This window comes from Athene cunicularia (assembly GCF_003259725.1).
Source record: "Athene cunicularia isolate RWA chromosome 6 unlocalized genomic scaffold, athCun1 chr6_part1, whole genome shotgun sequence".
NCBI lineage: Eukaryota > Metazoa > Chordata > Aves > Strigiformes > Strigidae > Athene > Athene cunicularia.
In genome coordinates, this window is record NW_020799105.1 from 2,772,155 (window position 1) to 2,793,720 (window position 21,566).

The 21,566-nt window shown below is 36.6% G+C and overlaps 1 protein-coding gene across 2 annotated transcripts in view; it reads right to left on the bottom strand.

Moving 5' to 3' along the window:
• Positions 1-21,566, bottom strand: part of ADK (adenosine kinase) — a 285,109-nt gene that overhangs the window by 22,992 nt on the left and 240,551 nt on the right. For both annotated transcript variants that reach the window (XM_026851592.1, XM_026851591.1), the window contains exon 9: positions 19,043-19,157. In XM_026851592.1, coding sequence (XP_026707393.1) covers positions 19,043-19,157 — 115 coding nt within the window. The remainder of the gene's footprint in view (positions 1-19,042; positions 19,158-21,566) is intronic.

Genomic DNA, 21,566 nt, shown 5'->3' on the forward strand with positions numbered 1-21,566 from the left:
GGGGTGGGGTAGGGGTGGGGGGCGGGGGGAGACAGGAAGAACTTAACATAACATAGAAACCTGAACTCAAAACCTATAAATGTCTCTGGGCAGCTATAAGGTAAGAAGCAATGAAGAAAGTATTTGAAACAAGCCCATGTCAGTCAGGATGATTCTGAGCTCTTCTCTGTGGACGGTAAAACCCAGAAGCCCACAGGCTCTAAGTCTTTGCACCTCCTTCAGCACATTAATACATCTTTCAAAATCGTTAGCATAACGAAACTTTCTCCTGTTTCCCCTACAGTAAAAAGTGCTGTTGTTGCTGTACTTCACACAAAGATACCACACTTGATGACATAAATGAAAAAGATACCCAAGTCTCCCACCGTATCAGCACAGCACTGTTCCAGGTTATAAGGTAATGTGGGGCAGGGCACTGTGTGCTGAACCCCCAGTTAGAAATCCTTAAGACTTCCAAGTGATGATGTATTTCAAACCTGGCAGTGCTGATTCACCCTGTCATTTCTAAGCAAATAAAATGAGATCCTGCATTTTCAGGCTGGGATTTTCAGATAGCTGTACTGGATGAACACTCCAGCCCCCCGGCACTTTCTGTGTGCATGTTAAGTTTGCCTTGTTTTGCATGTCAACATCTCCTCTCTTCTCCATCTACTTCTGTGCATTGTTTGGCCTGGTGCTGTAGCTATGCAGGGTGTGTTAGAAAAATAAGGAATTTATTTGTGCAAGTCAATGGAGTTAAACAGTATAACAAGCAAGATGCAAGTCAGCCACATGTTTTGGGATCTTTCTAATCAAGTATTTTAATAATATGCAACAAATGATGCTGCGTTCTAATGAATTCAAACTGTAGCAAAGAAAACTTTATAACTAGTAATCTAGAAGAAATTAAGCCTTTATTGCTGTAACAAACAATGTGACCCTAAAGAAGTTATAGAGTAGTTGTAATTTATAATGTATTTATACGTCTATGGTATGATACAATTAATACAAATATTAATTTATTTCTGTAGTAAAAGACCCAAATAGTACAAATGGGCTAAAACTCTCAGCTTGCTAAGCAAAAGTAAGTTAATATAGTTGTGTTAGTCAGGATGCAAAGTACTGTCCCTCAGAGGCAGCTAGTTCATTCTCAGTAGAAACAGAGAAGAAATATGACGCCAAAGAATTTGAATCTTCTGTGGCCCTACTCACGGTCCTGTAGATATCTGCAGGGAAAATGACAGTGTGCAGATCCCATTTTCCCTCTCTCCTAGGAAGTAAAGTTAATCCAAAGATGTTCAGTGAGATCTGTCGTCCCTTTATAGCTCCCCTCAGACATATGGATTGTCCCATTATCTAGTTAAGAGTATTTTCATTCAGAAGTCATATTCATAGCATCTCACTGAAGTGTGATTCATAGGCTTAGAGTCAACAGGGGAAAGAAGGTTCCTCCAAAGGAACTTGTACGCTCATACACATCAACTATTAGCCATGATGTAAAATTAAACACTATTTTTGCACCCAGCATATATCCTCTGAACCTACGTCTGATTCTGTCTGCACTCCTCTTAATTCAACACCACTTCTTTGAAATAACTCTTGATTTATACCAGCATGAGATCAGACTCAGAACTCTGTATCCAGTTACAATTGTAAAAAATGTAACAGCATCAACTAATGACTCATGAATAGCTTCTATAGGCTCAAATGTGTTTTGTTTACTTTATAGAAGGTATGGAAGCCACTTAAACATCAGTATTTTCTGTTATCATCACTGCCAGTGCAATGAGTTGAAGCTCTACTTTACTTCTGATATTAAATAATTGTTTTTACAAGTAAACAAAAGATTATGGCTGTGTGTAAAAGACAGGGAAGCAAGAGGTCAGCATAAAATACTAGTTTTGCTTCAGTTTGGTGCTAATATAACATTTTTAAAAAATATATATATATATATATATATATATATATGTGTATGCATACATATATGGAAAAACTGCACTAAAGAGCAAGCCGTTGAATTTTTCTGGCATGTGTCACAATGTTTAAGGTTTAGAATGGCAACGAACTCTGTTGAAAAAGCCTTTCCGAGCACACAAGAGTACTGCCATTTGCCCGCTAGGCACAGATTTCAGAGGGAGCTGAAACTGCACCCACTGAACTGCCAGAAAATGCACTCCTCTAACTCAGCATGGCTGCTGAAGACATAAGGTAGTGTTCAAACCTAAATCCTTTTCCTGTGATCTCTGTCCGGACCATGAAAGGGGTAGAGGAATCAGAAAGGGCAAAGGGTGTGAAGTCATAAGCACCAAAATCAAGAAAAGCTTCTGTGGAGGTTTCACTGATACAACACAATGACTGTCTTGGAATTCCTATGAAGAGCTCAGATGAAAATCAGTCCTGAAGACAGAAGAGATGGGTTACAATAAATTAAACCGATTAATTGTATGATCTTAATCTCTATTGAGAGCATGCTCTACTGCAGCAAGCCTAGCCACACCAGTGAAAGTATAGGGTGACACAAAACAGATCTTGCCTTGGATATTAACAAACACATCTCTTTCTGTACTGTAAATCCTACATGTATTGGTTTGTCCACTGTACGTCTTATCTCATCCTTACATGTAAAAAAACAGGACACCCCTCCCCCCCAAGTACTATTTTCTGAGATGTATGTGTGAATGGGAAATAGAAACAAATCTATTTCTAGCCATAAATAGGTAGCTAAAGAATTGAAAACACACACAAATGATGACAGTTGAAATGTCCATGTCTAATGTAAAGAATACATCACATATGTATGTGCAAGTTACACTGACACATATGTTCTAGCTCACACATGCTCTTCAACCTTCTGAAACTTGGTTATGAGGCCTGTGCAAAAATGAATCATCTTTCAGCTCAGAAAGCAGACTGTGCACTTCACTGATGGCACTGACCCACACACTAGAAGGAATGCATGTATGTTTGTACTCAATTTCATGTTTTTCTACAGACATATTTTAAACCATTGCATAGCTGGACCATCAAAACACTGTCCTATGGGAGAATTTTCTGACAAATATCAATCCATAATCAGGGCAGAGCTTATCAGGGCATTGGCTACAAAAAACCCCCAAAACAAAACTGGAGAAAATTATAATTTCATTTTGAGCATGACAAAAACTGCATTATGCCTCACATTTTTTATACATGAAGCATATTGCCCTAGCAGGGCAAACACACCTGTCAAAACTTGCAAGCTTTCTTAGCTATACCTCAGTTTCAGAGTGGTGAACACAGAAATCACATCATTTAAATAAATGCCATGCTACATGACAGCATTGTTTATGCTACATGATAATCTGAGAAGCATGGGTTGTCAGTGGAGGCAGCAATGGGCCCAAGGCACTTCTATTTTACTTGAGCATCAGTAAGACTGAAAAGAGAAGGAGTGAGCATTAGGTCACTATAGAGAAGTTCTGAAGGAGCTTTTTCTTCTGGAAGAATTTATATTTTGTTTCATAAATAAAATCAGTCCATTGGAATGAAAGAGACAGCCTTCCCTAAAAACATTACTAAAAATAAGTTAATGTATATATATATTTCTCATTTAAAAAAAAAAAATAGATATGAGTTAAATATTGCTGAGGTAGATATACCATAGAAATTCTACATCATTGTCTTTAAATATTCAAATTACATGTAGCAATTTAAATTTTTCATCCTCTTAACTCAAGAGTTCAGCTCTAGAACTTTTACAATTATCACTTCCTTCTCATGCTGTATTTGTAAATTCTGTGTTGCCTATAATTAAGATCTCCCTAGACTACTTATTTATTTTTGAAGAATGAAACATACTTGCTAAATGAATTTTCTCAGGATTTTGCAGGTTTTAAATCTATTAGAAGGTGTCACTGCAGTGGAGACTGAAATTTGTTCTCATCTCAATGGGAAAATATTTTGCTCTTAAAATAACAGTTAAAAACAGAGCAACTCCACCATTTTTAATGGAACTTTTTAAACATTATGCCGCTCTAGAAAGATAATTTGGCCCCAAATGAAGGAGTTTATTTTTCCCCTACATTACTTGTAGATAATTTCTTAGACAATTAAATACCTCAAACTATGATCTCTGTAATATCACTTAATCAGTTCTAAAAGTATTACATTGCGGTAAGTAGGACAGTCAATCTACCACCTTTTAAAATAATGTCACATGCATTTTAATGTAAATTATGCAATCCTGAATTTATATAATCATTAACTACATAGTGAATTAATCTGGTTACAGTTATTATAATAGCAGTTTTGACAAATGCTTTCCAGCAAGAGCTCTTGAATCATGTTTGTGTAATAAGCCCTTTAAAGCATGGCAGTAGCATATAGGCACTCATAAAGGCAACATAACAGGCTTTACAGTGCATGCACTGTCATTTAAAGTAAACCCCAACACTATAAAAACAGTGTGCTTGACAAAAACAAAATAACTAACCTAGCAGATAAATTAAAAATTTCCAGCCTCCATTTCTGTGGAACCTTGTCATTGCCTGTCACACTCAGTTACTTTTCTTTAACATTTTATTTCTGTAGTATAAAATTGCTGAATCATTCATTTTTAAGTTATTTCAACCTAAAAAACAAAGTAACACATTGATTTTCTTTTTAGAAGCAATAAAACATTTAAAAATTAATCAAACTTTAGTTGGCATGTATGGCCAAGTTCAAATTGTGATCTTTTAAACATAATTTGTATTCTTGTACTGTCAAGGTAACCACCAAAATATGTATTAGAATAAGAAAAAAAAAAAAAAAAAAAAAAAAGGTTCCTGCTCTGAAGAGTTTGCAATCTGAAAAACAAGGTTGGTAAGCAAGCAAATTGGTATGTATAAATAAAATGTGGACACTCTGATAATTAAGTTATAAAAAGTTATGAAGAAAGGCAAGAAGCAGAAACTGCTTTAAAAACCAGATACATATGCAGGAAGAAACTCTGGTTAGTCTACGATGTAAGATCATTTGACCTGTAACTTAAAAATGTGGAAAAAAAAAATTGGAAAATGCTTGTTACTTGTTCCTTCTAGAACCATTTCAGTATGAAACATATACTTAATGGTTATTTAGACATAATGCCTTCTTTTTTTCCCATCTTTACCTAGAGGAAATAAACACAGATTAAAAAAAAAAAAAAAGACTAACATTTTGAAGAAAAACTTTCCTTTTTTAATAGAAACAAAATTACCTTCTGTAACTCTCAACTTGACAAATTTATACTTGTACCAAGCTTTTACTCATCTTTGCTGCTTATGGGTTTTTCATTCACCCTCTTTCCCCACATCCTTGCCAGTTGATTAGAGAAATGACTGAGGTGTCTACTGATGGCCTGGAAGCTGATTGTAGCCAGCAGTCCTAGCACAATTTGAAATTTTATGCTAACAAAAACTTAGAAGATTTCATTCTTTTTCTGTATAAATACAAATCTGATCCAATAGCTGCTACTCAGAGGGTGCCAGGAAGGAACAAAGCTGCTTGGGAGCAGACTAATGTTTGGAGCAGGTTTTTGTGCCGAATGCTCTTGTCAAACTTGACTTTTGAGCCTATATTGTTTTACTCATCCAGTCTCTTATTTCCTTTTTCTGATTTTACTAAATGCCTGTACATTTTGCACGTTCAGGCTGAAATTGGAAGAGTTGTGCTTCCTTTCTGTAGCTCCAACCTTTTATGAGTAAGCCTCCACTTCCCTGTTAACCAAACCCAGGGAATCCACCAGTGCTTGCAATCTCCAAGGAGAGGAGGGCTGTCACTCCCCCTAAATTTAGCTGATTTCAGCAAAGAGTGTGCTCAAAGATGAGCCTACCCCTAGCAGTTTGTCTTAGCCTTGAAGAACCAAACCTTGTTTACCTTTATAATTAATTTTGAACATATTTTAATTTCTGTATTTATTTCCCTAAGCCATTTGAGATTACAGCTTAACATGCTCTCATCTCCTGGACCAGTGACTACTCCAGAAGCCAACACACAATAGATAGTATGAATATCTAATAGGCCTTATTCTGTTCTGGTTGCACACACAAAGACCGCTTTATGGTTTCTGTATTCTACTTTTCACAACAAAACAACTGTGCCTTGATTTTTGAAATGTTTAAGTTGTCGAGTTAAGCAGGAAATCCCAAAACAATCTGTAGGTTTTTTACATTTGGTTTTAGCCAAATACAAAAATGTCAGTGCAAAAAGCAGATACTTATATTCCATGATGCATCAGAGATTAAAAGAAAATTGCATATTTAGCACTCTACTAAATACAGTATTCAATTGCTCACAAATGGATCTTCATATTTTTGTAGTAATTTACAGTGTGCAATAGGTATTGTTATCTAATTCACCACCATTGCATATTTTTTGTCCAACTTGCTGTTGATAAATAATGCAAGTATCAGGTTATTAAATATTTTACAATTAAGTGACTAAGAAAGCTGTTTATTGCCTTCCGTTATACCCTCTGTTAATAAGATCGTTGTTGCAGATGTTCATGTATGCTGCATTGATGTTTAATGGTGCATGATGCTCTAGGTGGTTCCCATAACCTTGCTTTGTCTACTATGAGCTGACTCAATTGATATGATAATAGAGAAAAGAGGTCTGAAACAAGCTGGGCTGTACTGGCACAATTTGCATAACCTTTAAATTTGCCATCATTTGATAGCCAACTGCTCCTAAAAATTCTTATTCAGTTGTCAGCAACAACAATATACTGTACAAACAGCATTCTGCAATTGGACAGGTGGGGAGGAAAGAGAGGGCATGCATAGTTTATTGCACTTTCATATTCTATCAGGAAATGTACTTATTATCAAATTTATAAAGCCAACGATTTGGAATAAAGTTCTGCAGTTTCATTTGTGATCAATTGCTATGTAGCCACAATGCATGGCCTGGAATGTTTTCAGGTTCACAGTACAATATCACAGTGTCGGATTACAAGGGACATAAATATTTGGTTCCATAGGCTCCTCTCTGATTTAGTTTTGACTGCTAATCACTGGGGCAGGCAGAGGAATCAGGATGGATTAGGAAGGCAGTGGGGGGCACAGAGTAGCAGACTACAGCAAACAAAATCAACATAAACAGACTTCCAAACTTTAAATCTGGTTTCAGAGGACTCTCTGTATTCTTTTTAAAATAAACATTAGTATTGTATCATTCAGTATACTTACTGAATATAAAACCTAACAACATAGAAACAGTTCATGTTTACTGTAGTGACTAAATCTGCTGTCTGTATATACTTTAAGTCAGTTCTGCTTTCTTTACTGACTTTATTATTCATAACAAAGAAAACAGCAACGGTGAAAGCTGGAGCCTACTTTCATTCAAATGGGATCAACTACATAAATGGTATTTTTGTGATATCCAGAGGTTTATATCCAAACTGCCATTTCATATTCTATATTATGCTCAGGTGTGTCAAGGATAGGTCACTGGTATATGAGTAATGCGCACAGCCTACTTTTGAGATACAACATTTAAACAATTTTCACTTTGCTTTATCTGTAAAACTCACTGTGGAAATCAGCCAAACGGATCATAAAATCTCACAATTCCCCTTTTTGACAATTAACCATTTTTGAGAACTTCAGTTAACCTTCACCCTGCCTTCCTCTGCAATGTTAACTCTAGCTGTTTTGTCATCTTACACAAAATGAATCCTAAATCCCCAAAGTCAGGTGAAGCAGGACCCATTCAAACCTCCCCTTTGACCACTTTTTGCACTGGGCAGGATCTCTGCTCTGTCCCTCCTGGAGTTAAGGATTTGTCTTCCATTCAGCCACCTATTTCCCACAACTTCTATTGCCTGCAACTGGATGCTATAGCAGAGAAACTTCTAATCAAAGGGTCAGTTCCTGCAGTTAATTTTCATCCAGGGTCATCATACATACCCACATTTTACTCTCCTTCCATTCTGTGCAATTATTTTATAGTGAGTATTTGAGCAGGTGAATCTTAGAGGCTTGGAAATGTAGGTTACATCATTTAAACTTTTCTACAATGTTTGTTCAACTGTAATCACAAGATGGGAAATAAAATCTCTAAATTAAAGATGATAGGCTATCAGAGTCTGTAGGGCACCTTCTGAGTAGAGATTCTGCTGTTTGAACTCCTCTGTGATGATTTGTTATGAAGTGAACTGCTGCCTCATAAAAAAAGGCCAACGTTGTCAAAATAATGGAAAAAAAGATCTTCTACAGAAGATATTCTGCCTGGGTACCAGTGGTCAAAGGCTCCAGTTCTTTATGCACCTCATTTGTAACAGACAATAAAGAAGATACATTAAGATAAAATGTGTTATCAAAACTTTCAGCATATATAAAGTTCACTTTTTGTATAACCTCTAGGTAGACTACAAGACTTGAACTGGAGATTGCAGACAAGGTACAGTACACAAAAAGACACAAAGATCCGTATAAACCATTAATATTCATGACTGTTTTAAGTTCTCCATGGCCATAATCGATATCCAATGAAGTTAATGAGATCTTTCCATTGATTTCAAAAGACACTGGGTTGAGCCTTAGAGACAATAATACCACATTCTCTGCGAGTACTCCAGCTGATAACATACTTTGATAAGTTGCTACCTTCCCATCCAGAATTTCATTAATGAACAAAAGATGCATTATCTTACTACAAACTGGTTTTGCAAAATGAGAAATATACTATTATAAAACTCAATATGGATAATTTAATATTTTTAATTGAAGAGCAGTCAAGGCCACAGCAGATACTTGTGATGTTAATACCAATATGAGATCCATAAATAAGACAATTACTATTTATTTAAGAGGGAATTGAAAGAAAAGCCTTAATGTGTTATCCTCCCAAAAGGTTGAGATTTTGTTTTGTTTTAGCTTTGAGCCTCTAGAAGATGGTGCTTCAAACTCTTAAGTCTTCTAACACGTCTAAGCCCATCCAATAGATGTAATCACTGATAAGTAGAGTTATAAGTTCAAACTGGCCTTGACCTTGGGCAGTATGACATTATCTGAAAACCATTAATAGTCTGAAACTAAATGAAAAGCTCATTAATAAAAGCAAAAATGTACAAAGGTACAAAGGCAAAAAATTTTAAAAAAAAGAGAAAAAAAGAAAAAAAAAGAAGTTTTATTAAAAGTATTGATCATGACCTAGGGCACTACAGACATTGATCTTCCCATACCTCCACAGGAAAAAAAAAAAAAGTTAAGCCAACAAATTATTGATCTATTATGAAACCTGCTGAACAAGCCATACATTTAATTTCTTACAATGAAAAAGCTAAATTACACCAAATTAGGGTAAAGTGAAAATATATTTCTTAAAAATTATTGATAAAAAATTACTATGTGAATAAGTTCATAAAATAGCCACCTTGTTAGTATGATTTGAACCTAAGTGTTAGGAGGTTAGAAGCCTATGCACTGTAAACCTTTAAAGCATGGGTTTCGGATTTCAACTCATTAAAGCGTATGCTTTTGAGGAGAAATGGGTAGCATCCAATACCGAATATTGCAGCAACACAGAATGCATATATAGAAAAGGACAATGCTGAACTTTGAACTTAACGCATAAAGTTAATGAAAAGTTTATAGGATAATTATCTTACATGAAACAGAATACTGTAGTTTTGTATTTTCTTCAGTTTGTTCAAAAAGTCAGAAAGATATATTTATACTTACATAACATCATAGCTGCAAAAACGGTTACTGAAAAACAAGTCACCAGAATTTCATGTTTGGTGTACATGGAGAGGGGTAGGTATCATTTTCAGAAAATGGGATAACCTTGACAAAGTTCCATCAATTACAAGTACATGTGAAAAGCACAAATTGAACTGGGAAGGCTGTCATTAGTTCCAGTGCTTCCCAATTACTGAATGACTGATTCTGGTGTCTCACCATTTCATATAGTTCTGATAAAATGAGTGGTTTTCAGCATACGTCAAAGTGATTGTTTCCCTTCTGATAGTATATTCATGGCTCTGTCCCCTTATTCTTTGCTCTTTGCTTTGCAGACATAATTCTATAATATTACCAGCTGATCCTGGAACAACTTTGTTTCCAACTTTGGAACTACAGTCTTTGTTGCTAGATGGAAGTTCAAAATAAAAAAATCATGTTTTATGCCTCAGAGTGAGGTTCCACAGATAGTTCAGCCACTTTAGTCTGCAGATACTACAGCCTCATCCTTGCCTCCTCCTACTGCAAATGCTGCATCATCTCCTCCAATGCTGGCACTAGCACTTGTCTGGACCCTACAATGAGCTGGGTTCAGAGAGCTCAATACCTCACCAGGGTGGGTCTCTGCCAGCCTGTGCAGGCTGCTGAACTGGTTCCCCATGCAGATGGAGAAGTGCTGGCAGGGTCGGGGAAAAGGAGGGCGTGGAAATGTGTGTCCTAGGAAGAGCCAGTGATTTCCGACTTTTCTATCAGTTTAAAACTACCAGGGATCCAACTGTCAGTCTCTTGTGCTCTGAGGACTATGTAGCCATGGAACGAGTAAGATGAATCTTCATGCCTTCCAAGACTGCCCAGAATAGTAGGGGACTCCCTTGGTAACCAGAAAGCTTAATTACTACAATTCTGTCTTTTCAGGATTTCTGGTAGGTAGTTCTGTTGCTTCATGGTTTGAGCAAACAGAATAATGTGCCAGTGTAATTTTTTCTGTACAAACCACCTCAGAACTCACTCAGGTCATCAGTAAAATAGTACCAGTTTTAACGTGTTACAGCCATGTATACAGGAGGCATCAGAAATTTACAATAAATTTATTCTATGTGAAGGCTCTAATTGAGGAATAATATCACATGGAAGGCCTAATTTCTCAAAAAACACCAAACTACAGTGTACTGAGATACTTTCCCTAACAAGAATGTCCATGTAGGATTTAATGGCACCGGAATCAGTATCTTACTGTAAATTTATCTAACTTTGCTCTCCAGAGTCAAGCAAGACAGGGCTCAGGTGGTTTAAGAGGTGGCCTTACTGAAATCCCCCTGCCTAAGTCCAGTCTTGACATTAACTATGCATACCTGTTTATGGGTAGCACCTCCCCATTTCTGAGGGGAAGCTCTTCAGTAGTGTGTGTGCCGTCTTCTTGTGATACGTTTAGACTCATTTGGGATAGTAAAAACAAAAGTTGAGCATGAAAAATTGCAAAAGTGTCTTACACCAATGGGCTATAAAGTTCTTTGTCAATCAGTGTAAAAAAGGTGCACGTAAAAAACTCTAGCTTTAAACACACAATGATGGGCTCTAAACCACCTATTACCACAGCATAAAGAAAATTTGAAGTTATAACAAATAATTCTATGAATATGTCAGATCAATCATCAGTGGCAGCCAGAAAAGCAAATAAAATGTTAGGAATTATTAAGAGAGGAATATAGAACAAAGGAAACAACAAAATTAAACCAATTTGTAAACTTCTCAGGCACTTGCAAGTTGAACATTCTGGTCCCCCATCCACAAAGAGCATAGCAGACCTGAAAAAAGGTGCAGTGAAGGGTGGCCTGGGTGTCAGAATTACAGAGCAAACAAAGAACAAGTAAAGAGAATGGGAGAAGAGCCTGGAAAAAAGACCAATGAAGGGGAGATAAGCAAGAGTTCTGTGAAATCTAAAGTAACAATGCATTGCCTATGAAATGATTATGAACTGGCCATGCAATACAAGCAGCAGGATATAGCCAGTTAGATTCTCAAGTGGCTGAATCCAAACAAATAAAAGGAGGTATTTTTTTACATAACAGACTGTCTATAATACTCTATCACAAGACATTATGTATAGTAAAATCCTATTTTGGACTATTAAGCACAAAGACAGTATCTCTAGTTCAGAAATTCCCAAGCTAGGAGAGTGTAACATGGATAACATGGAAGTATCACTACAGATTTGTTCTGGTTTCATCCTCTTTTACAAGCATCCACTACTGTACACTGTTGCAGATACCACATTAGACAGACCTTTGATCTGCCTCAGTCCTGCTCCCACTCTTTTGCTCTACTTTGCCTCTCCAGCACCATATAATTTCTACTGCCTAAGCAGTGGATTTGTATATTAACAGTTAAGCCTCCAAGAATCCTTTTTAGAATTATGGTACAAAAACTGACTTCCTAAATCTATGTATTCATATCTGAGAAATGAATATAGAAATTCTTTTGTGTAAAAGGAAATACTGCCTAGTCCTAAAGAATGGGATAGGGGCCTATATTTATTGTCCTTCAACAAACATGCATTTTTCACAGCTTAGAGGGGTAATTTTTTCTTCAGAATGCCAGAATATAAATTCATTGTAGCACCTGAAATTTGAGCTAGGTTTAATAAGAGGCACAGTGTTGCCTTGAAAATTCCTTATTTCTAGTGATTGCACATAAAAAGGGGATTTCCCAGCTTCTGAATGAAACTGGTGTCTTAATGCATTAGACTAGAAATGACATCCTTTTCTTAAATCATTATGAAATTACTGAAACTTACACACACATTACTTATATATATATTTACATATATGTATATGCATTTTTTGAGATGCAACAGTCAATACACTTTTAAGTCCAGTCAAGAGACCAGTATCAGAACTTATGTTTTAATCATGTGTTTCAGCTGTCTAATAAAATGCTCAGATCACTTCTCCCACACATGATGAAAGCATGAATGGTCTCAGTTACAAAAAGGTATTACCAGCTTTGCTATTCTTTAATCTTTATCAACAAATAGTCATTATTAATTTAGGTTTTGTGGTTTCCTAAGTCACAACTAAACTAAAAATAATTTTATTTGGCTTCCTGGCTCATTTGTTATGCTAATAGCAGACTAAAATTTCCTTTTTTTTCCTAAATCCATTTTTGTTCTTTAAACTTTTATTTCTATTTGTGAATATAAATGGATAGGGAAGAGTGAAAGTGTGCAATACTGTGAAAAAGAGAGCATAGTAGGCCAACTACTATTTCCCCATGTCCAAGACACTACTTTTGTTTGTGTAAACACATAAGAAAGGCTGGCTGATAAAAAGAGCTAGTCAAGGTTTTCCTGTCTGGAAGGCTAAGCATGAAGAATGTGAGTAAGGAAAAAAATAACTTTTCCTTGCTTCTTAGAGGAGAACACACAATACTCAGTAACTTCCAGAAAGAGGAGCTGCAAACAGGCCCACCATAAAATGTCAGCAGTGTCAATAGTAATAAATACTTCCATGTTTTATAGATAGTCTTACAAGCTAACATGGTGGTGTATGATTGCAGCACAACCTGACAAGCAAAACCTCCTGACCTCTGTTTAGAGTAAGTTGTACGCTTGAACATCAGGCCTTTTTATTCCCCCAAAAAGCATACAGCACCATGCCATTATGATTTAAGAATTCTGTAGTTTCCACAATTTTGACAACCCTTCTAAAACAAATGGTTTAAAAACTCTCCTAAAATATTTAAGATCTAACATATCCTTACAAAGTAAAAGAAGCTTCTTCATTCATAAAAACATACTATCCATACCTTTATTATTTTAATTAAGATCAGGTTTTGGTTCTATCCAACCCCAAAAACTTTTAATTTATGAACTATCTGCATAGGTTCATACTTTAAGAACAGTTGTACTGGATGACACCAACACAAATTTAGCTCAGTATCTATCTTGTTTCAGATAATAGGTAGAGCAACTGCCTAGTACTACTCCCAACAATAAAAGCTTAGTAGGCTGGGTCTAAAATTTGGTAATGTTGCAAGTTTTATGGCAACATATTAATGTAGCTACACTGCACATGCTGTTTAATTTATGGAATAGATTAAATAACAATAATAACAAGTAGAAATTCAGTATGGCCTATATTCAGTGGTAGGTGCACTAAGAAATTTTTAAGATGGACCTTTCTCATTTTACCACATTTGCCAGCACTGCTAATACATTTCCTGAAATATCTCAAGTAATGTACCCCAAAAACTGAAGAAGATGTAAGTGGTTAATAGCCCCAACTGAGGTGGCTTTAATGCTTGAATCCTTAAAAAAATTCATTTTTACTGCCGTATTCTAACAAATGAGGTTATTACAAATGTGCCCATAACAGAGGTGGTCTTGCAAACACTGGGGTGAAAAAAGAATGGAAAATTCTATGTTCACGTATGAACATGCCAGATTTCATCATTCATAACTTGAAAAATGCTGCAGTGATTTTCTTTAAATGTGGATTGTTTTTCTTTCCTCTATTAAAGCTATAAACCAAGCCAAGTTTAAAGTTTGTAGCTTCAGCTGTTTTTGAATTATGCAAATATTTCAATATAAAAGTATGTTTTTCCATTGCTGAACCGATTTTACTCAGACTTTCCAGAGATTTCCCTTTGGGCCAAGACCAGTCATAAAATGTATCTGACCAAAAGCAATTTGTTTAAAAATGTTATGAGCAACTCTGTAAAAGGGATACTTTCACAGCATTTGATTCTGACAAATGTTACAGCACACATATAGATGTGACATATATGTTCTTGCCAGAGCTTGTGATTTTTGGTGCATTTCTTAAAAGCTCCAGCTGCTGAAATCAGAAGATTCCATGTGTTCATTAACTCTCCTTGCTTTCCCTGCATATGTATTTTTTGTGGTTACAGAAAACAGTATCGAAACATAAAATGAATGTATCCCATTAGCTCAGGAACCCTCAGACAAATTCAGAATGTCAGGCCTGGGAAGAGGGATATGACAGAACAAGGCTGTTGTAGTGGGATCAGAGTCTTGATAGCTAAGTAATTCCCCGTATGGACAAGGAGCATACACACAAGGAATCAACCCAATACTGTCCCTTAAATAAATTTTTCTGGTAAGCAAGTCCATAGATCTTATTTTCAGTTATCAGTACTTTTTCCAAACCATAATCCTCTGTACTGAAATGTTTTGTCACAGGTGTCTCTCATAGTTGGTTTTTTTTTTTTTTTTAAGAGAGTTTATCAAAATTCAGTCATGTTGGGGACCGATGCTAGAGAAATTGTCAATGCTAACTCTTAGGGTCACTGAGAAGATCCAGTGCCTTCAAGTTCTTCAGTAAAAAGATAAAATCTGACATAATCAAAAAATGCATCTCAGGATGCCCAGAAAGGTTGTAAATGTCCCATCCCTGGAAACATTCAAGGTCAGGCTAGACAGGGCTTTGAGCAACATAATCTAGTTGAAGATTTCTCTGCTGGACTAGATGACCTTTAACAGTCCCTTCCAACCCAAACCATTCTACGATTCTATGGTTTTAAGAGGAAAACATCCGACAACAAGCATTTGCACATGCTCTGTGGGGTCTTATTAGAAGTTGACAGTTAATTTACTCAACATTTCATCTGCCACGGCTCCTGTTTGCCAATTCTAAACACTCCTTTCCTTCTCTATAAAACACACTGATCACACTCAGCTTGAATTTGAGCTTGCCTGTTCCTTGCAATTATTCCTACTGACAGACAACAGGAAGGAAGGGGAGAGAAAAGGGGCCTTGGGGCTGGAGTACTGTGACAGAGAAGATACAAACAGACAGGAGAAAGACCCAGTGTGCTCCATGATAAAGAGATAGAAATTTTTAATCTGAAACCACAAATAATTCAGACAAAGAAAGTGGACTGACAAATGGAAATGGCTTAGATTAGGATTGCTGATGCAGTTATTGCTTCTCACCATTTTCATGATCTGCTCCAGTTGCATGGACCTCTAAGTTGTTTGTCAAATCCATGCCTGAGTGCCTACAGCTTGTGGTCAGTTTGAGGTGAGCTACCAGTGGTTTTGGTGGGCATTAAACTAATGCTGTGTAAACTGCTGCAATTTGTAAGATGACTAAACATCTTTGCGGTACAGGTAGGCCAGAATCTTGGAGGAATTAGATGTTTTAGCTGTCTCAGTCTAAGCTCTCTCCCTTGTCTGTAACAGTTATATACTCAGAACTTTTTGGTCAATCTTTCCTTTTGGTAACAAACTGTGCCTTTCTGCTCTATGCTCTACTCATCAAATACCTGTTGATACTTCCATTCTCTGTAATGTTCAGGAATCCACAACTGTTTCCTCAGTCCTCTCCACATGTAATGATTAGCTGTATCTGGCCTTCTTCATCCCACCAAGAAAAAAAGAAAAAATGGAAATTCCACATCTATTTTCTAGCACCTGTAATTCAGTGCCCTTTCACAAATGAGCTGGCAACCTGCAACAACTGCCTTTATCCATTTTATTTCCCCTCCTTCCAGCCAGAGCTGTGTCAAACTGTATCCCCTCATTACTTCCATTACCTGATCCCTCATTCAGCCTACCCATAACTCACTGAAGACGTGCACTCCTCCTCTCATAACCCATTCCCTCTCATCCTAGTCCTATGGCTATCTTGTCCTGGACAGTACGCAGAGGCTTTGACAGAAAAAACAGAGCTCTGTTAAGGATGTTCTTACAGCCTCAGTATTGCCTATCTCCTCTTGCCATGTGTGGGCAGGAGGAAGGCAAAGAAGGGGGCAGCGGAAGGCATCCGTCTGTGTCTCTTCATGGAGTGCAGCCTGATCCAAGCTATTCACTTCTACTCCCCATGGCTCCCAGTAATGCTGCTCCATGCTGCTGCCAGAGAGCAAAGACTTTTCCATGGCAAAAATGGGGAAGGGGAGGAGGAACAAAAGGTGGAAAACCCACAAAGGCCAAATTCACCTTGGAGTCTTACTCTTGCACCTGTAAGCTCTAGCTCCATCCTGCGCTCTTCCAGACATAACCTAAGACCACTGGAATATGTCATCTGCCCAACAGCTGATGAAGGATGGTTAAAGGCAGTAATAGAAGAGAAGAAAAAGTAGTGGTCTTTGCCGGCATACTGATCCCCTCTGGTTGAGTCACTACTGACAGAAACATCTTCCAGCTAATAAACATGTTGCTATTATTATTATCTTGCTCAAAATATAAAGCAGAAGGTACCAACAAGCATATCCAAATCCATAGCTGACTGTGCAAATACTATTTTAATCTAGCCACAAACTCTTTGAGACTAAAATGTTTCCTCAGAAAGGCAGGATAAACAACGACACACAGCCTGCTGTTTCAAAACATGTACTCCTGTGCATTAGAAAAAGTAAATTAATTTTACACTAGTAACTACTCCTAAATGCAGTAATTCTTCCAAATATCATTTAGAAACTTTTTACACTTTCCACTGCAGGTTTCAAAGCCCAGCTAGACCTAATTAGTGTTGAAATAAGTGTGTTAGCAATACTCTATGCCATTCTGAGGTATTATCATATGCTAAATCAAGGGACACATTTTCCTTCTTTCATTATTATTTTAATGTGAGGAGGTGGGAAAAAGATGATCCACACCAAAGGAAGGAAAAAGGGGGAAAACAATAACAAATTGGTATCTCTTTCAAGAATTGCCCCACAGGCCAAACATTTTTATGTTCTTAATCATTATTAAATGACTTAACATGACACACAGAGCCTGGCGAATGATTGCATCCTGACATGAGAACGAATTACAAATGAAATGAAAGATCAAGCTGTATTAGAGGACTGCCTCTGGGAAATGAAAATCTTTAATTCTCTTTTATTATTGACATTTATTTGGCTGCCATGAATAACAACATAGCAAAGAGATTCAGCTATGCTTGTGCACTGAATAGCTTATCCCATGGCTCAAAACTGCCTTAACATTTATCATGTTTGCTTTTGTAGCTGACACCATTGCATATACTCTCTATCCATCTTGCATTTATCATGCATATAAAGTGAATTCTCTAATTTAAGTTCATTTCATAGCAAACAAACAACTAAGATTAGCAAGTGTCAGTCCTCAAATAAGCTCCCAGTTGTAAAAATATCAAAGAAGGGATTAATGGATTTGTTAACAACTCCAGTTTGAAGAATAAAATAAGTACACAGTGAAAATGAAATCAGAGCACAGGAAGGTTACATATAAGATTTAGATTTACTACCATTATTATTAGCTCATCTATAAAGACATTTGTATACCGCTATTTTTCAGTCAAATGTACAATACTCAGGTGCAGTGCCTCCATATGGGCTATTCATGTAATGCAGTAACTTTCTGGAAGCAACACTTCCACCATTATTCAGTGAGATACACATACCCAACTCTCAGTGACTGCTTTCTATTTGCTTTAAACCACTTTGTAGCTAACAAAATAGGGGAAGAAGCAAACTATTGGGGAAATCATTCAAACTGCTACTAAGAATGATCTATATAGCAGTGACATACCCACTTAGTGCCTAGCCCTGCAGCCACAGTCTGAAGACAATTCTGATTTTGAGGCCAATATCATATGAGTAAGCACTAGTCCCTCAGGTGCAAAGCTTCCTCAATTTCACTTGGTTTCCAAAGAAGGAATTCAGCCCTGACTAATAACTTACCTTGTGAAGGAATGAATGACTAAAATGGCTTGCCACAGCACATGTTTTTAATAGCTTTATTTAGTCTAGGAGCATAGGTGGACAGAATTAAAGAGACTGTCAAAAGGTAGGCAGTCATGTTTATAATGCTTAAATCTGTGCATCGTACATCATCAATTTAGACAGCACAAACTACTTGTATCCCTGCTAAAACACCTTTTTCCCGCATACTCCTTTGAGAATAGAAGAGCAGACGGCTGAGAAAAGCTAAAGTGAGACTTTCTGCTCAAAGCAAAAAAGCCTGGAAATTCACTTAGTACTGGATTTCACTTCCTCCTCTTCACAAATGTTTAAATATACTATACTGTTGCACAGCTGTTCTCAGCAGGCATAGCGTGTTCTTGTTTGCAGCAAAGATGGCTACACAGATAAAATCTCAAGTCATAAAAATCTGAGTAAAACCAACTGGATCAATTATTTTAGATCTATGCTATAAAAAAAAAGAACTTAAGATGTTCAGAACTAAATTCTCAGGCATTCTTGTGCAATATTAACTTAAACTCAGAATCTTAAAACAATTAGAAGCGTAACACATGAGAAACACGGGCTAACATCAAAAGGCAAATGCTCTGACTACCATTTGACCGTTATAATTTGTAAAACCACAACTTGTAATTGATTAACTAGAATATTTACTGTGAGCAACAACAGAAATTTGAAAAACGTACCTGTAGCCATTACAGTGTCATCTTTCCCCTGGGTAAAAACTACAATTCGTTGCCTTTTAGTGTTCACCTTTGGCAGGGCTTGTGTCTTCCGGGCTATCTCTTTAATGTCTTCAGTCTATTAACAGAGAGAAAGAAAATTATTGTTACCACCATATTAGAGCAGTGAAAGATTAGACTTTATTAGTAGATCAAAGATTTATTTTCTTATGGCTAGGTATAAAATAGACATTATTACCAGTAGAGCAAGATTTTTAAAGGGAAGAATACTTCATTCTCCTAAGGGTTTAAGTACTATTATGAGACCACTGTTTTTAATCTTGATAATGATAGTTCAGGTATTCCAATTGCTGCAAAACTGCAAAGCTGACAAAGGAATTACAGAACATTTTCTAATGAGCAATTAGTGGGTTTCATTGCTGCGGACTGGATTCTAACCTTACCTGTCATAAAATTAAAAATAAAATTGGTAAGAGAATACTTTGGATAAACTCTGAGCCTGATTTTCATCCAATTTAGTCAGGTTTTATGGTACTATAATCCCTCTGATTTCAGCAGGATTACAAATACTGTTTCTCTAACTTCCCTACAGCAACTGGTCTCACCAAGTAAACTGACTGTACGCTACGGCACCTTAGACGGTGTGGAACCCAGGTGATTATGCTCTGTGCTCACTAGCTGGTTGCATATTTGAGATGCAGGGAAGCAAAGGGTTAAAGGTACACTCCGTGGGGCACAGAACATCTCTGATTTTCTGAAGTAAGGCTCAGCTGCAAAAATTTCAGGAATCTTTGCTTTAAAGGACTTTGTATGCCATAGTGTATGTAGCTAGGAACAGAGAAACTGGCATACTGAACCAAACCTCTCATCCATTCAATGTCTTTGACAGCAACAAGCTTGTAACGTTTAATTTGATGCAAGAAACTCTAACAGCCCAACTTGTCATTCGAATATTATCCTTCCTATTCCCATAGTTGCCTTACAATCTGAAACACCAGGATTTCAATCTCTGATTTACTTAGTTTTCAATCTAATCTAAATATAGGTACTCCTGTTATTTGTATAAGCATCAAATCCTTTTATAAAGCTATGTGGGAAGCTTTTGTTCTCAGATTTATCTCAAGTCAGCAAGTTCTACAAATTAATTTTGGTATATGTAAACCTATTTATTGCTGTAGTATATATTTTTTCTTTTACTTTTTTAACATTAGGAAAAGTAAGAAAGACTATTATTATTTTATGTGCTACTTACTATGTACCACTTTATTCATATCGGTGTTAAAGAACACCATACTTTTTTTTTTTCCAGTTTGCTCTTGTGTACAAGAGACTGTAGTGAAACGTAGCTGATTTGGTGAGGGCCTAGCATTGAATATATGAAAACATAACAAAACTTTCTGCACTATTTGTGTCCTGTTCATTATGAATCCTAACTCATTTTTTAACACAATTACATAATGAATAGAGTTCATTTATAAAGCTGTCCAGAGTGGTTTCAAGTCATTTCCCAGAGTTGTTACAATTAATTTATATTACTAATAAATTGACTTTCATCTTTCAAAATCAGCATATAACGTTATTTTGAAATCCAGGTACAGTATGTGCCATTTTGACTCCAACTGCCGATTTTAAAAATAGATTGATCATTTTTCATCGGCAGGTCAGTTAAATACTTCAAGAACTATGATTTGCATACCATTCAGTCCTGCTTACTCAATGATTTTAGATAATTTTGTTGATCTTCAAGTACTTCATCTTCCTTATGGACAGAGAATATGCCCGGGCTATGTATTTACCAGTATCTACTGATGTGAAAATTATCTAGATCTTTTGCAATACTCTTAGCCTCCCTTTAATTTCTACCCCAGCTCTGGTAGCCAGTGAGCCCACTGATTCATACACATTTGCCAAACATGAAAATCAATTCCCCTTATTTATTGGTCTCTTTACATCTTTTCAAAATTCTCTCATATTTTTCATTTCCATAAACTACACTCTCATTTGTGTTATTTCTTCCTTCCTCCTGCTTAGACTGTTAACATAGCTTTTAGAAGGCAACATCCTCCACCAGAGAAGAAAGAGAAGGACCTTGAGCCCCTCTGCATGAACTGAGGACAGTGAACAGGGGCCATCTAATTCTCAAAAGGCAAGAAGTCCCTTAAAGACGCCAGAGGAAAAAAAAATGGAAATTGCTGCTCTTCTGTTTTGAAATGTCTTTTTAAGAGATCTGTGAATAGCAGGTATCAGCTGGTGGCACAAGCTGTTGAAAAGGGGGATGTATGGAGAACCACAGGCTGCCAGCTTGGTAATATGTAAGATTCTGAAGGTTCACCTAAATTCTGAACTATTTCAGGCCTTGATAATTAAGAGATACATGAACTAGAAAATGCAATAAAGCATCATGGAGATCAAAGGAAAGAGGAGAGAGGTGTTTAGCTTTTGCTAAGTGGGAAGTGGCTACTAGGGACTTTATTAAGCACATTTACAGTGGAGCAAAGCAGGCACAGAAATCAGAGCTTGAAGATAT